Source organism: Littorina saxatilis, linkage group LG2 (assembly GCF_037325665.1).
Source record: "Littorina saxatilis isolate snail1 linkage group LG2, US_GU_Lsax_2.0, whole genome shotgun sequence".
NCBI classification, from domain to species: domain Eukaryota; kingdom Metazoa; phylum Mollusca; class Gastropoda; order Littorinimorpha; family Littorinidae; genus Littorina; species Littorina saxatilis.
This window is the reverse complement of record NC_090246.1, coordinates 77,478,975-77,496,769: the sequence shown is the minus strand read 5'-3', so window position 1 is coordinate 77,496,769 and position 17,795 is coordinate 77,478,975. Positions and strand designations below refer to the sequence as shown.

The window sequence follows — 17,795 nt, the reverse complement described above, 5'->3', positions numbered from 1 at the left end:
AAAAAATTGAGCACTACATAACATAGAACATATGTTAGCTGATTAAAAAATGTGCCAACAAATGAAATGGACATCTTGGTGCCAAAAAAAGATTGTTAGAAAAAGACAGAAAAATTAAGTAAATATATACATGTACCAAATAAAAAAAATACATGTCATTTATTTAAGTGTCTCACATAAAAAAAAAATTTTCACAAATTCTGAATCATTAACATATACATGTATAACCATCTTGTCAAATAATTTTTGTTGTAATAAATTTACTTAATAATTGAAAAAGAACAGATTATCATCAGTCTGACATCTTTACAGATTATCTCACAAAGGTAATAAATTCATTGCAAAAGGCTGTGGATTAATAATTCAAATCAAAATATACACATCAGCAGGCAAATGGGAACTGAAATGACCAGTATGATACAAATGAAAGAGTGATTTCATTAGTATGTTAAAGCTGCACGCATAATTACTACGTCAAATATGTGAACCCTGTTCAAGCATCAAAGGATTAGCTTTTGCTGACCTGCTAGTAGTCCCCACTCCCACCCCTTTCACCTGACCTCATAGAAAATACTTTCACAAATGTTTGCATACCAATCTCCTCAGCAGAACTCTCCGACACATTAGTCTGGCAGTGCGCTAAATAGTCAAGAGGGCATTTCACTGCACTTGATTTTTAGGCATGAAAATAGAAAATGAGAGAATTTCCAGAGAACTAAGAGGCTAAGCAAGTATCGATCAGTTACAACTTATATTCCTTAAAAGCACAGCCTATAGTCCCAAGATATACCATCACCAATGCAGTCTTTTCTAAAGGAAACTTCCTACTAAATTTGCCTGAAGAGTTTACCTGGATTCAGATACATGTACTATTAAGCAAAGCAGATATGCTGTACTGTTTAGTGTTTTGCAGACCGCAGGTGAGAATATGAAAGACCCCATGAAGTACACATGTCCCACTGTATGAACAGGCTTGTAATGATCAATGTGATAAAAACTGCTCTCTTTCACTGTTTCTAAGGCCAACAAAAAAAATTGTCTGTTTCTGGTAACATGGCTAAAACAAATAGGGTCGGTAGGTAGGGATTTTTATTTATTTTTTTTAAATTTTTTTTTACCCCAAATGTAGACCAATAAAACTAACTTTAAAAATCGCGCAAAGAGACTGGATTCACTATACATAGAGACAAGACACTCAACACATTTACAAATCGTCAGCGGACTTTCGTTTTCACACGTTTTTGTTGTTCATTTTCTCACCCTGTCCTTTACCACCCAAAAAAAAAAAAAAATTTTTGAGTTTGGAAAAAAAAAGTTTAGGGTCGGCGCCGAAATTTAGGGTCGGTCGGGTGACCAGAAACAGACAATTTTTTTTGTTTTGCCTAAGTATGCTGGCAAGAAAAGCTATATCTTAATCAGGAGTAGAGCAAGACTAAACTTCTGCCTCATCCCTGACTAAGAAATTGGTAAGCCAAAGAAGCACAAGCTATAACTGCCCAGCCCCTATCAATGCTAGAACAGAACCCGCACACGGAAAACCAAGAAATGATCAAAAATCAAAAGATGATGGCAGCTACAGCAATTAGCTTCATCCCACGCATTTCCCAACCTGCCAGTGGCGTCTGCCAAGTGTATGGCAATTTTGCTGACCTCCGAGGGATGCACGAATGCTTCAGGTCTGGGGAAAAAACGCACAGCAAATTTACTTCACACACTTTTCATAACACACAACACTCCTTCCAACATTGTAAAGCAGCCGGCATGCGATGGAATCATTCAGGGTACTCTGCGGGTCTGATCGATGCAGGGGAGGCGTCTTTCTGTAGATTCTGCTGCTCCGAGTCGGTCAAGGAACCAAGCAGTGAGAGTACTTGCTGTTTTACCTTTCACAAACAGTACTCCCTGGTCCAGTGACATCATGTAGAGGTCTATAGCTACCATGGAGGATTAGCAATAAATTGTACCAGATGCTTTCATCCAATTTTCCATTATCACTGACACTGCACTAGTGGTGGGGTGTCCTCTACATTGTATGGCTAATGTTCAGCCCCAAGATGCACTGACACAATGATGACTGTTGATGATTGCGTGTGAGTGCCTTTGAGGGATTAACAGCATAAAGGGATAGGCTTCAACTCTAAGAGTTGATGAGATATATTGAGCGATCATGGAAATCAAGAAGAACATTTGTGACAAGTAAGCTTCCATATAATGTCTCCAAAACAATTAAGCCTAACAACAATAACAATCAATGCAAAAGTGAATGCTTATGAAATTGCATTAGCATTTAAACAAAATGTTGTTCTTGTTTTGCTAAGAAATGTGTGACAATTAATTATGAGGAGAAATAACAAGAATGAGTTGCTGTTCTGGAAGCCTCAGCACTCACTTAAACAAAAAACATTACACTTTTTATATAAAAAGGTGACTTCTCCAGTCTGATCGAGGAACAGAAAGTTCTTAATGTGAAACAGCTGAATAAGTTCAGAAGAGTAGCCAAGATAAATGGCATAAGATAATAAAATAGCTGGTACTATCTAATGAAAGGGTAGGACCATGAAAGCTGGGGTAACATTAGAATGACAACTCAACCACAAGAAAAGCGTCTGAAGCTTGGAACTTCCTCTGTGAATTGAGAATGACTGGAGTTTCAAGTAACAAAAAAACAGACAAACACATGTTGGACACTTCATATCAATGCTGCAAGGAAATGTATATCCACAAAGGAAACGATTGATTTAAGCATAAAATATCAGCACAAACCATGGATGGACACTTCACCAAAACGAAGACGGACTCTTCAAACACTAATCACACCAAAACTGTTTGAAGCCTGAAGTTTCAGCACTGAACAGGGAAACACAAGACTCAAGCTTCAGGTAAGAGACAACAAACGCAGGTGGATGTTTCACGTTCAAACACTTCACACCTGAAGCCTGGAATTCATCTTCAGGCAAGGACTGACTGTTTCAAGCTCCAGGGAACATACAAGCAATTCAGTGGTTGGAGAATCAGGTTGTGGTCGAAGCAGCAGCATCACAATGCATGCATGCGACTGAACAAACCTCTCATAGGCAGTGACAGCCAGAGGAACATCGATCTGCTCGGGCCACCAAGGGGTAGGATCCTGTCTCAGGACTATAGGAATCTTGGGCTCTGGGGAGGGTATTTTTCGCACCCTCACCCTGGGAGCCTTTGGTTTGGGCGCTGCCACGGGGGCAGGCTTGGGGGCTGGAGGGGGAGGGGGCCCTGGTACCACGCTGAAATCAAACATGGATGGGGTTGGTCAGTATGTGCTTATTTGTTGTGTTGAGTAAACTGCTGCTGTATTGTGTGATGTTATGTACTACACTGCAGCATCTACATTCACAGCCCAAAGGCAAAGGCTGAGTCATGTTGTGTGGCAACATCTGGCCGCATCACCCCAGGACTGTATGATACACATTCAGAGAATCAAAAAGTTTCATGTTCAATACAAATTCAATGTAAATTAGTTCAAACTCGCACCAGCATCAAGTACTGTGAAACAAACACCAATTTCACATCAGCTGAATATCAAACTGAACATATCTGACTACTCCGCAACCTGCAACCAATAAATTACAGTAAATTATGTTAAATGTCCACACAATCTCTTTTGCTAATTACAGAATGTTGCATTCAACAATTCTTTTGACAAAAGGAATACAAGAAGGAAGCTTACATTAAAATCATTATGCATACTTAATCAAATGTTTACAGATTAAAAAATTACATCTGTAAAGAAATCTTGCAGTTCACAGCACACTAGAAAAAAACATAAGATATTTGAACAAACCTATCACAGGTGTATAATGTAAGGACAGAGGAAGAAAACAAAAAAAGCGTAAATGTCTCAAGGAAAACACAAACTGTGAAAGCACTGAGCAAGGATCAAGCGCTCCAAAACATTAAAAAAAATTGATTTTTTCTTTACTAAAGACTGTAAAAAGAAAAGCAAAAAAAATCTAGACAACTACAAAACAAAAAGGGACAAAAAACTAAATTTGGTTACAATCATCTACATATAAAAAGAAAAACAACTGACACACAAATCTCCATAAAACAATGATGCAGAAATTAAGCAAAACAAAGACTATTTATTCATCTGTATTCTGCAGGTGAAGGATGTTCTGGTTCAGCACAACATTGCTTTACTTTTTTCAGGTAAACATTGAAGATTAATCAAACACTCACTCTTTTATCTTTATTTTGTTTAAAAATGGTGCAGCATCTAGTCTAGCACTCGGGGAGAAAAGCATATGTGCACATCCACTGCTTTTTTTCTCTCTTGAAACAATTCTACAACAGCAACTCGGTGACGTTTGAATTTTGTTCTGGAGACTACAAAAACAAACTTCAAATGTAACTCAGAAAGACGTTTCAGACTGACTTTTTTCCTTTGCATTCAGGATTCAATCAAGAGAACTGGTAGAGTCACTGCAGTACAAGTGAAGGATTGAAGGATGTATATAAATCTCTCTATACAATCCACACCATGCTTTGTGCAACTGTGGCTTGAACAACACACAGCTGCTTATAACAGACCTCTTTCCTATTTGTTCTGATTTGACAAGTCTCAGAGACCCAGCCTCTGTGCCTGAAGCATAGCTGATCATCTGTACCGGGCCTTGTTCTTCTATCTCCATGGGAGCTCTGAACAAGTGTACACCCCAGAAACAAACTGTTAGTCGACGCGCAAGCACACTTCCAATAAATAAAACAAGCATTTTGAAATATTTTAAAGCAAAAATTGACCTCCAATAACAAAAAATTAAAATGCAGAAAAAGCAAAACAGATGTCACAACTTTAAGACAAAAAATGATAGCTCCAGTACACTTAAAACATTTGTTGAACAAACTTAAAATTAGAGGAAGACATGAACTATGAAACCACAGAACAAGGAGCGCTCTATAACATTAAACAAGTTAGATTTTAAGAAGATGATTGGAAAATGTAACAAAAAAAGAACAAAGCAAATTCAGTACAATAAGAAATGGAATCAAGACAAGGACAGAAATAAACAATAGATTCCTCAAAAAGGAGGCAACAATTATAATCCGTGAATAATAATTCATTAATAATAATTCACTACCCTGCTACATTGCAGATGAATAACATCTGAGTGAAATGCTTCAAGTAGCTGCTCACTGCAGTGCTAATATGTTGGGCAATACATTTACCAATCAAAGGTGCAAAGAAACTTAGAGCAAATCAAACAGGTGTTTGTGCTCTCTTTCTAAAGAAAGGGGAGAGTAGGATAGGGTGGAGGTCAGGGAGATTAATTAAAAAGCACCTTACAAAGAAGAAGAAAGCATGCTCAAGATCTGGTTGTTGGTTTGTTTGTTCTATTTTTAAATGTAAAACAAGATCAGTCAACATTTTTATGACAATATGATGTCATATCCTCTTTCATCAGAAGGGGGCAGTGATCAAGGTACAAGTTCTCCGGAAAATTATGTCAGGTTAAAAGGGTTTACACATGATTACATTGTATATCTTTTCTGTTTCTAAAATAAGGATGATCAACATTTCTCTTTTAATTTAAAGAAATTTTTCGTGAAATGAAGATGTCCTCGTGGGAATATAGCTACACACGTACATCTGGTCAGCAGGTTTTAGGTATCACACTGCATCAAACTGGAGCTGTATTCTATGGCTTCTCTACAGAAGCTCGCTAAATTTTTCTTCACAGGAAAAGGATCAGCTTATAATGCTGCGGGAATCTGAGGAGGGGAAAATCAGGCTTCACGCAGGATCACACAAAAGGTAGCATTCCTATTTTCTCTGTTAGAAAAAATGCGTTGTTTAGAGGAAAGGAATCGGTTCATACACAGAAGTGATCTTGAAAAACAAAATCAGGTTTCATACAGGATCGAATCAAACTCAGAGTGGGTGTCCTTTCAGTTTCAGAGTGCCTTACCGAAAAAACCCACAAAAGTCTCCAGGAGGAGGTGGGAAGGTAAGGGGAGGGGGGAAGGGAAGGGGGGGGGGTGGTCATGGAAACAGATGAGGTAAACAGGTTTCACACAGGATCACACTGAAAACCACAATTCTGTTTCACCTTGCTGCTGGTGGAGGTGCCACTGGAGCAACGGGCTTTGGAGGCTGGACATGCCTATCAATCATACAAGCTTGTTAATACCAACTGATGCTCAAAGTACCTTTTCTCCATACAAGCTTGCTTATTAATAACTGATGCAGCAACTGTATATTGTGGTGAGATTTTCCACTTATATACATATAGTTAATTTAAACATTGAACTTCTTTTGTGTTGCTAATGGATACAGAGAAACAAGTTTGCAACTCGATCTACTTCAAATTCAATTCTGGGACAAATTTCTAGCCAGTTTATCACTGAAAAGATTATCTAACATTTGCAGCATTTAACTTACTCAAGTTGGCAACTAAAAATGTGATGAAAGATCTTTAACATCTTCACTAAAAACTTGATAAATGGATTTCTCAACGTAGTTTTTAAGTTGTTCCGGTTTTTATTATTGGATCAGAAGAACAGCTAAGCACCTGTATTCTGCATCTTTAGGCATGAACTGCAGGGTAGTTGACACAGGCTGTGGTTTAGGTGGTGGTGGTGGTGGTGGAGCCGGTGCTTTAATCACGGTCCTGTGCAAGCAAGCACAAAGCCATGGAAAATATTATCAGTTTTTTTTTCCATTTTTGTCTGGACAGTACTGTATGGTTCTGTTTTTGCTACCAAAGGCTTTAAAGAATGAAGAGCAAGTATAAGCAAAAATAAGAGGATAGCTTTATAGATACTCAAGCGACAAAAGAAGAAAATACATTGCTGGGGGTGTGGGAGTCAGGCAGCAACATAAAATGGACATTAACAATACAAAATAACAAAAATTATAATGAAATGAAAAAGAATGTACATAATAATGAGAGCTTAACCATACATCATAACAATGATAAAAAAAAATCTTGTTTGTAATTTAAAAAAAAAAAAATCCACATATTAAAATACATAACCTGCAAGAAAAACTTAACTCCTGAACAGTTTTAACAAAAGGCAGTACATATACACACACACAAAAAGAAAAACCAACAAAACAACAACAACAAAACTCACACAACAGACATGCAACTATAAAGTGAACTAAAACTAAAACATAAATTCACTACAACTAAACCACTAGTCTGCATAAGAAACCCAATCCACACAACAATCTACAAAAATTATACTGAAAGCATTTATTTTGCAAAACAAAGACTTTTTTTTACTCTACTCTGTTCTACATGTGAAAGAATGTCTTGGTTCAGCACAACATTGATCTTTCAGGCGTTAGGGATTCTTCAAACATTCAATCAATTTGTTTCTAAATCGGGGGGATAAGACAGTATATTAATGTGCACATCCACTGCTTCCTTTTTTCTCTTGCTTCAATTTTACACCAGCAAATGTGCGCCATTTGAATTATGTCCTGGGGACTAGAAAGTAAGCCAAAAACGCCAGTCAGAAAGACATTTTAGGTTAACCACGTTTTTCAAGTCTGGGAGACTGGTAAAGTCACTATACTTACAAACGAAGGAGTGAAGGACATACTATCTATCTATACAATCCACACCATGCTTTCTGCAACTGTGTCTTCAAAACACACAACTGCTTACAACAGACCTCTTTTTAATTTTTTCTGATTTGACAAGCCTCAGAGACCCAGCCTCTGTATCTGAAGCATAGCTGATCATCTGTACGGGGCCCTCTTCCTCTATCTCCATGGGAGCTCTGAACAAGTGCATATCCCAGTAGCCAATTGTTAGTTGATGCACAAACAAACTTACAACAAAATATAACCAGCATGTTCAAATTTTTAGAGCAAAAATCCAGTTTGAATACAAAAAAAGAAAGAAAAGAAAAGAAAACAAACAAGCAGAGAAAATCAGAACTTTCAAAACTTAAAACAATCGATCAGCTACGCCTAATTTGTCAACGCCAAGCATCATAAACTTAAATTGTCTCCCACAAGCAATAAATTTACTGCAACAAAACAATAAAAAGCTGAACAAAAACGTGAAACAAAAATACATAAATGTTAATAAGCTACTATTAACCACAACATAAGTACAAATAAAACAAAAGTGTCCTGCAAATAAAAGAAAACAAAAAGTTTCAGTGCAGACACTACTGCAATGTGAATCGCACCATTCCCTAATAACCATCACTCCAAAAAACTTCAAAAGAACCTTGTTAGTTGAAATAAGCCACAAGTGAACACAATGTTCTAAAACAAAGTTCATCACAAAGGTGCACCCCGCCAAGACCTGTTAGCTTTGCTGGAAAGGAAAAAGAAACGTTTCAATCAAGCCACAGTCTAGAGCACTCCAAGGAGCGCCATCTCTACCTTGGTGGTGCCGGTTTGGGAGCCACGGCAGGGGGCGGAACTTTTGGTGCTGCGACAGGCACCGGTGCTTTCGGTGCCACAATCGGTGCTGGAGCTTTTGGGGCCACAATAGGGGCCTGAACTGGTCTCCTATGGTTCAAAAGGGATTAGGGGATGAGGTTAAGTCTTTCACGGCAAACTGGCACTCTATAATGCAGTAGTTTTGTAACCAAAGGAAAACTAGACATGTGTGTCAACTCGCATTTACATATGGTAAGTTTGTTAAACCAGACCCTTCCTCCCATACCTGCTTTCTGGGCACAATCAATACATCAATATATGTGTGAAGGAAATAAATCTATAAATATCTAGAGTATACAATACAAGGCATGCCACATAGACTCATCAGGGAAGCTTGCTGAAATATTGCATCCATACACTGTGAATATACAAATAACAAATAGAAAACGGTAAACACTGAGTATAAAAATACACAAATGATAACAACAGTGAGGTACTACAAGAAGATTTTAAAGTGTATATGCACAAGAAAATACACCCACCTTGTGTCAGCAGCAAAGGGTTGCTCTGAAATGGGCGCCCTCTGCACTGGCTCTTTCCTGCATCAAATAAAACAATGACATTTTAATGTGACTGTTCATAAGGACAGCTCAATAAATTATCAAATATGTTAAACATCATAAAAACTGAATTTCTGAAATGTTTTACTTTAATTTTTGACAAAGCACAAAAAGTGGATTTCTGTTTCTGCATTTACATAATTTAATTTTGCAATAAAAAGCTCTCTCTCTATCGCTCTCTCACAAGTCACACACACACACACACACACACACACACACACACACACACACACACACACACACACACACACACACACACACACACAAATAGTAAATTTAAACACAGCTCCTCTCAAATGACAACACTAGCTGTGCTCAATGGCATACATGCAATAAATAACACACTTTCAAAATACGATATAAGACTCAAATGTTATGATCCTGCAAATAAATCATTTACCTGCACATATTCCAAAAACAAAATTACAAAAACTACAAACATCGAGTGAAACATGCAAACATCTCCTGCAAGCAAATCAGTCAGTCACCATTAATAAGACAATCTAAACCATCTACACATGCATGATTTCACATGATCAACAACCGCAAAGATTTGATTCTTCCACAATTTGCATTTGCAGAGCCTGAGATTTTGATTTTGGTCACAATTAAGTCCTCTGTGAGAGAGAGAGAGAGAGAGAGAGAGAGAGAGAGAGAGAGAGAGAGAGAGAGAGAGGGGGGGGGGGGGGGATAGAGAAGGGGTGTGTGGTGGTGGGTGGTTAAGGGGAGAGAGAGAGAGATAAGAGTCACAGAGAGAAAGATAGAGAAAGAAAGTGTGTGCATGTCTGTCTGTCTGTACCTGTATGACAAAAAGGCAAGCTGAGAATAAAAAGAAGTGCTGAAATGACAAAAGACAATGCTATTTGGTTGACAAGCACACATGGATATGTTAATGGTGGAAGTGGGCATTGCATGTACAACATTAAAAATCAACATAATGGAACTGTCAAAGATACAAAACCAAAAATAAAATAACGAAAACAAGGAGTGATTTATTAATACAATTGCATCTCTACAGAAACTTCATTTCAACATGTTACTCAATAGCCAGTGCTGATAGTGCTGAAGTAGCATAGCCAGCATAATCCAAGTTCAGTTGCGTCAACGAATGAAAATGAGTTATCCAGTGTCGAATTTCATTATGACACCAACAAATTGCCAGCAGTTAGTGAATCCAGCCATCCCTGCGTGCACTGCAGCAGATTTCACAAAAACGACCAACAAACCTCGGCAAATCATCTTCATCCACTAGCCTGAGATAGCCACTCTCTGTGTCAGATGCATAGCTTATCTGCTGCACTGGTCCAGTTTTTTGGATCTCATAGCTAAAGGGAAGAAGCAAATCAAATGTAAACTGATGGATGGTTCCAAAAACTGATGGGATGAGTCGTTTTCCTCTTGTGTACAGTCTGCCAGTGATTCTAATGCTGAAAATCTCTTCTCAGTATAACAATGTGATCTTTATTTCATCTGTTTAAAATTAGCCAATAAAGCCAAACTGTTCTGACTTTGTTTAATGATTTTTGTTTTCCTCTTGTTACATGTGAAATTTACACATTTCTCAAGTTTGGATCTGAATTATGGTTCAAATTGACAAGAAAAGTGCTTTCAAGTAAGAGCACAAGAAATTAACCTTGGTGAAGTCTCCCTGGGCTGAAACTGTACAAGTTTCACGGCTGGAATTGGCACCGGCTTGGGGGCCGGTGGTGCAGGTGCTGCAACTGGAGCAACTGGTTTGCGAGTTACAATGGGAGTTGGCACCGGAGCCTCCACTTGAGGTGGTACTGGAGCCGGGGCTTTTACTGGCAATGGTGCCTTTACTGGTGCTGGTGGAGGAGGTGGTGGTTTGGGCATTTTGGCCGGCGTAGGTTGGTACACCTCTGGTTGGTCAAACAACTTCTTGGCCTCAGACACTGATGGTGCCTTGTACTCCTCTGGTGTTTCTACTTCAGACACTGTTTCGGGTGTGGGTGGAGGTGGCTTCAATGCTGCTGCTGGTGCCCTCTCTTCAGGGAAACCACCAGGCCTGATAATAAGGAAGCATTTGTTGCATCTTAAAGTGAAAAGGATTATGTGAGCTTCCAATCCGAAGATTTTTTCAATGTAAATCATCTTGGCAATCATTAGACAATGTGCAAAGCAAAACTACTGGAATAAGTTCAATGCGTGTATTATAATATGTGTCCCAAATGACCGGATCCTCAGTGTGCATGTGTGTGAGCGTGTGTGTCAGTTTTCCTGCAAAAGTTGAATTGAAGCCAGCATATACATAACATAATATGTAAGAAGAAGATATTCCAAGATTCCAAATGATATCCATTGATATGTTCACCTTTGTTTTGTTCTAGCAGTCACTCATATAGAGTAAACTCATCAATCACCATGTTTTTATAACCCACCTTGCCTTGGTCAATCAGTGTTTGTTAAAATATATTACAATGTCATTGACACAGACATATCGAAGTGCAACATTGCACTCAACACACGAAAAATGAAGTCCTGTACAATAACCAACATGTTTGTGGTAGTAATCACATCAAAGACAAACAATAATCACTTAATTCCTTTGTTACAGCCTTATGCTAGCTAAGCAAAGCACACTGATTGACATGCTGAAGAGCAAAATTATTTATCTGAAACTAAGAGTGAATGTGCATAAAACAGGGGGAAGTAAAAATAAAAATGAATCCTATCTGCTGAAACTGCAAACTGAACAGTCATCAAAAATGAAAAGACAAGAATAAGGAAAAAGAAGTGGATTACAGAAAGAAAGAACTCTGTTGAAAGAAAGAACAGTTAAAAGAATATTTTTATAGCAATCATCTTCATCCACCAAATCAGAACTCTTTCAACCAAATCAAAGAAAATGGCAAGGGTGCTCCAGAAATTGCATAATCCATTGTGTCCAACGAAAAAGAAAGAGTTATCCACCCAAACATTTTTGCAGGCTTCAAAAAGAAGGCCAACAAACCTGGCCAAATCCATGTCTTCCACAAGTTTGAGATAGCCACTCTCTGTGTCAGATGCAAAGCTGATCTGCTGCACTGGTCCAGTCTCTTGGATCTCATAGCTAAAAGGGACCAGCATATGATGTAAAAGAGACATAAATGTCACAGGAAAATAGATTTTGGGAGAGTAATATTCTCAAAATCAGGACTCGGCAGTGAACAAATACATGTTGCAGTCCATGTTTACTTATCTGACATTGACAATGGTCATCCAGATGAACTTTCTTGCTTAAAACTGACCAAATCCAATCAACAAACAACCAATTCATACCATCATCCTTGTGGAAACCTATACCATTCTGCAGGGTAAATGGAACATTTCTTTCATCTCTCAACAACAGTTTTACACACGTAATGCATCTGTCACCAACTCAAAGAGAGAACATTGAGAAAATAACCTTGGTGAGGGCTCCCTGGGCTTGAAGAACACTGGCTGTGCAGTTGGAACAGAAGCTGCAACCTGAGCTGGTTTATGAGCCATTGGCATGGGAGCTCCAGTAGGAGGTGCTGGTTTGGCCCTGATAGTGATAGTGGGAGTTGGCACAGGTGCCTTTAGTGGCGCAGGTACCAGAGCTTTCACCGGAGATGGGGCCTTAACTGGCGATGAAGCCTTTACTGGTGCTGGTGTTTTCACTGGAGCCAGAGGAGGAGGCACTGGTGCTGGTGCCTTAGCTGGTTTGGGCTTTTTTGCTGGTGGAGCTTGGTACTCTTCTGGTCTATCAAAGAGCTTTTTGGCATCAGACACTGATGGTGCCTTGTATTCCTCTGGCATTTCTACTTCCAACACCACTTGTGGTGTGGTTGGTGCTGCTTTTGGTGCCCTTTCACCAGGCCTGATAATAGGAAGGCACATGTATAATATGAAGCTGTCTGACATCTGATTGGGGATGATGACCTTTCAAACCAAAGGACAACATGCACATGCTTTCAGAAGTCATCAAACAGTCCTTCTTGATTCAGTGTAGCAGAACGCACACAAAAACAGTTTTGCCAACACATACTGTACACAAACGTCTGAACACAATACCCGAGTCTGTCCTTTTTCCACAATGCAGTGGAACATTTTGGATCATACAATGGCTATCCATTAGGAACATATTGTGACATTACTAATATTATCTGTTTGGTGTCCCCAAGAGCAAGTTACTGAGTCATCTGAACAAAGAAGTATAGATGAAATGGCCTAAAAGAAAACAACTGTCAAAATGCAAGAAAATAGATGTCAATTAACTGACTAGTAAGTCGAAGTACATGATTCTCTGCATAAGTATAAGAACAGTTCAGAAATTTAAAGCATCAAATGATTTGGAACTACTGAACCAAACGGCAAAGTAGTAGTTAATATCAATGAAAGAAAGACGTTAATGAAAGCATCTGCTGCTAAGTACTCAAAGAAAACTAAAAGAAACATAAAGAACGCATAAACAGCCATAAGTGTGTGAGTCTTAAATGAAACCAAAGAGCAGGACACACCACTCAAAATAAATCAAGAAGACTTCAAGTACTGAGTCAGTGCTCCAGTTGAAGTCAGTAAAGTCCACAGATTCAAAAGTATGAAAAACTCAGCACAATGAATGCATACGCTGTTAAGTACTCTGGCTTCTGTTAGATAGTATCCAAAACAACAAAGCTCAAGCAAACCAAGGCTTAGACGACAACTTAGAAATGATAAACCCAATAAAAATGAACATCTGCTGCTAAAACAGTTAACACACTGAAACAAAAGCCAAAGAATGTGAACAAAAACAGTTAATACACCTAAACGAGAAGCCAAAGAATGTGAACAAAAACAGTTAATACACCTAACCAAGAAGCCAAAGAATGTGAACAAAAATGGCAGCTGAATGTGAGCAATCAGTTCAGCAAATAAATCGAATAAATAAAATGAGTCTGCCAAGATGGAAGTCAGTCAAATCTGCTGCAAATTTGTTTGCACTGGCAACGACAACAACAAAGTTTGGAGTGAGCTTTCCAGCTGTGCTCTTGTTCAGCCGACAGCATTATACTCAGCAAAACTGATTAGTGTGTTCAGCCATTCCATCGTGCACAACAGAAATTATCCCAAAACAAACCTCGCCAGGTCTTCCTCTTCCAGAAGTCTGAGATAGCCACACTCTGTATCAGATGCATAGCTGATCTGTTGCACTGGTCCAGTTTCTTGGATCTCATAGCTAAAGGGGGCATGTAAATGAAGTGAGTTAGGTGTTGTTCAATAAACTTAGAAGGTCAAACATCTTTGACAAAACATGATCTTTTTTTTTAATCCAAAGTCATAGTCCCTATCTAGCTCCAAAAGTGAAGGGATCACAATATATTGCCTTCTGCTAAACACCAAACTAAAGCATACAAACTGGGCCCTTCTGTTCAACAAAGCTTTTTCCATCCCTCGACCAAGTTACTTGGACCAGTTTCTAATCTGACCAGCACATTAAGCCATTTAACTGTGTCCTGAACAGAGAAAACAAGAAAATAACCTTGGTGATTGCTCCCTGGGCCTAAACTGTACTGGCGGTGCAGCTGGTTTAGGCACTGGTCGTGCTTGTGCTGCAACAGGAGGAGCTGCCTTGCGAGTAAGAGTGGGAGTCAGTACAGGAGGCTTCACTGGAGGTGGTGCTGGTGCTTTTTGTGGAGCTGGAGCCTTAACTGGAGCAGCTGCCTTGCGAGTAAGAGTGGGAGTCAGTACAGGAGGCGTCACTGGAGGTGGTGCTGGTGCTGGGGGAGGAGGCGGTGGTGGAACTGGTGCTTTAGCCGGTTTGGGCACCTTGGCCGGTTGGGCTGGGGATTCCTCTGGCTTATCAAATAGTTTCTTGGCCTCAGACACTGACGGTGCCTGGTACTCCTCTGGCATTTCTACTTCCGACACCACTTGTGGTGTGGTTGGTGGTGCTTTTGGAGCCCTTTCACCAGGCCTGATAATAGGAAGGCACATGTATAATATGAAGCAGACTATGACATCTGATTGGGGATGATGACCTTTCGAACCAAAGGAAAACATGCAAGTGCTTTCAGAAGTCATCGAACGGTCCTTGATTCAGTGTAGTAGAACACACACAAAAACAGTTCTGCCAACACATACTGTACACAACAATCCAAACACAATACCCAAGTCTATCCCTTTTTCACGATGCAGTGGAACATTTTGGGATTGTGCAATGGTAATCCACTATGGACATACTGTGACTTTACAAATATCAGTCAGTCAAAAAAAAAGATCTGTTTGATGTCCCCAAAAGCAAGTTACTGATTCATCTGAACAAAGAAGTATAGATGAAATGGCCTAAAAGAAAACAACTGCCAAAACTCAAGAATATAGATGTCAATTAACTGACTAGTAAGTGGAAGTATATCTCTGCATAAGTAGGAACAGTTAAAAAAATTTCAGTATCAAGTGATTTGGAACTACTGAACCAAACGGCAAAGTAGTAGTTAATATCAATGAAAGAAAGACGTTAATGAAAGCATCTGCTGCTAAGTACTCAAAGAAAACTAAAACAAACATAAAGAACGCATAAACAGCCATAAAGTGTGCGAGTCTTAAATGAAACCAAAGAGCAGGACACGCCACTCAAAATAAATCAAGAAGACTTCAAGTACTGAGTCAATGCTCCAGTTGAAGTCAGTAAAGTCCACAGATTCAAAAGTATGAAAAACTCAGCACAATGAATGCATACGCTGTTAAGTACTCTGGCTTCTGTTAGATAGTATCCAAAACAACAAAGCTCAATCAAACCAAAGCTTAGACGACAACTTAAAAATGATAAACCCAATCAAAATGAACATCTGCTGCTAAGACAGTTAATACATCTAAACAAGAAGCCGAAGAATGTGAACAAAAACAGTTAATACACCTAAACGAGAAGCCAAAGAGTGTGAACAAAAACAGTTAATACACCTAACCAAGAAGCCCAAGAATGTGAACAAAAACAGCAGCTGAGGGTGGGCAATCAGTTCAGCAAATAAATCGAGTGAAAAGATGAGTCTGCCAAGATGGAAGTCAGTCAAATCTGCTGCAATTTTTTTTGTACTGGCAACAACATAAACAACAAGGTTTGGAGTGAGCTATCCAGCTGTGCTCTTGTTCTGCCGACAGCATTATACGCAGCAAAAATTATTAGTGAATTCAGCCATTCCATCGTGCACAGCAGGAATTATCCCAAAACAAACCTCGCCAGGTCTTCCTCTTCCAGAAGTCTGAGATAGCCACGCTCTGTATCAGATGCATAGCTGATCTGTTGCACTGGTCCAGTTTCTTGGATCTCATAGCTAAAGGGGGCATGTAAATGAAGTGAGTTAGGTGTTGTTCAATAAACTTAGAAGGTCAAACATCTTTGACAAAAAAATGAGCAGATTTTTTTTATAAATCCAAAATTACAGTCCCCATCTTCCTCCAGTGAAATTATCTCAATATATTGCCTTCTGCTTAACATCAAACAAAAGCATACAAACTGGGCCCTTCTGTTCAACAAAGCTTTTTTCATCCCTCGACCAAATTAGTTGGACCAGTTTCTAATCTGACCAGCGCATTAAGCCATTTAACTGTGTCCTGAACAGAGAAAACAAGAAAATAACCTTGGTGATTGCTCCCTGGGCCTAAACTGTACTGGTGGTGCAGCTGGCACTGACGGTGCAGGCTTCACTTGAGGTGGTGCTGGTGCTTTTTGTGGAGCTGGAGCCTTAACAGGAGCAGCTGCCTTGCGAGTAAGAGTGGGAGTCAGTACAGGAGGCTTCACTTGAGGTGGTGCTGGTGCTTTTTGTGGAGCTGGAGCCTTAACTGGAGCAGCTGCATTGCGTGTAAGAGTGGGAGTCAGTACAGGAGGCTTCACTGGAGGTGGTGCTGGTGCTTTTTGTGGAGCTGGAGCCCTAACTGGAGCAGCCACTGGAGCCGGTGTTGGAGCCGGGGGAGGAGGCGGTGGTGGAACTGGTGCTTTCGCCAGTTTAGGAACCTTTGCCGGTTGGGCTGGGGATTCCTCTGGCTTATCAAACCGTTTCTTGGCCTCAGACACTGACGGTGCCTGGTACTCCTCGGACATTTCTACTTCAGACGCCAATTCTGGTGTGGTTGGAGGAGGCTTTGCCATTGCTTTGCTTGGCCTGATAATAGGGAGGCATACATGTTGCGATCATACACAGAAGACACGAAGGTCAACAACCTTGGGCAACGTGTATGTTTTCTTTCAGACATCACAACACTCTCCGAAAAAAAATCCTGGTTCAGTACACTTCAATATGGAAAATCAAGATGAAGATGATGTTCCCTGCATATTTGTGCCTGACATATGTAATGTTGTAAAAATGATCATTTAACATCCCTGGATTGTGACATGTGCTGAAACATCATGCATCACACTTGGCATGAGTAATACACTAATCACACGTTCACATACTTCACACATGTCTATCAAACTTGTAGGAATAAATACTGGTTTTCATGTTCTTTACATGCACATTTGTCACATTCATATTCAAGCCTCATGAAAGATATAGTCACAGGTGTGATATTTCAACATGTGAGAAAACACACAACACAAACATTGGAAGACGTCCATGCCGTTAGGACAGAAACTCAAGATGGAGAAAAACTGAAAAGGTAGAAAGAAAAAAACAAAACACACCTACCAATAAATCTATTAAAAAATGAATAAAAATGTGAAAGAAAATGGATACAGCCTTATAATATCTACAAAAGTATAGTTGAATAAGCTGTAACAAGAAGATATGTGTGCGCATCAGTGTCAATGTGTCTGTGCATGTACGCATCCACACATGCATATATCTGTGTTTGCATGT

At 39.4% G+C, this 17,795-nt stretch overlaps 1 protein-coding gene across 1 annotated transcript in view; it reads right to left on the bottom strand.

Moving 5' to 3' along the window:
• The window catches only part of LOC138959774 (titin-like), a 533,368-nt gene that overhangs the window by 399,142 nt on the left and 116,431 nt on the right, over nt 1-17,795 (bottom strand). Inside the window, exons 73-87 of the mRNA XM_070331384.1 lie at nt 16,578-17,099; nt 16,173-16,271; nt 14,483-14,917; nt 14,081-14,179; nt 12,407-12,841; nt 11,972-12,070; nt 10,634-11,026; nt 10,227-10,325; nt 8,923-8,979; nt 8,381-8,509; nt 6,546-6,644; nt 6,084-6,137; nt 4,567-4,674; nt 3,066-3,260; nt 1,610-1,678 (exon numbers count right to left, since the gene is read on the bottom strand). Of these exons, the coding sequence (XP_070187485.1) occupies nt 1,610-1,678; nt 3,066-3,260; nt 4,567-4,674; nt 6,084-6,137; nt 6,546-6,644; nt 8,381-8,509; nt 8,923-8,979; nt 10,227-10,325; nt 10,634-11,026; nt 11,972-12,070; nt 12,407-12,841; nt 14,081-14,179; nt 14,483-14,917; nt 16,173-16,271; nt 16,578-17,099 (2,892 nt within the window). The remainder of the gene's footprint in view (nt 1-1,609; nt 1,679-3,065; nt 3,261-4,566; nt 4,675-6,083; nt 6,138-6,545; nt 6,645-8,380; nt 8,510-8,922; nt 8,980-10,226; nt 10,326-10,633; nt 11,027-11,971; nt 12,071-12,406; nt 12,842-14,080; nt 14,180-14,482; nt 14,918-16,172; nt 16,272-16,577; nt 17,100-17,795) is intronic.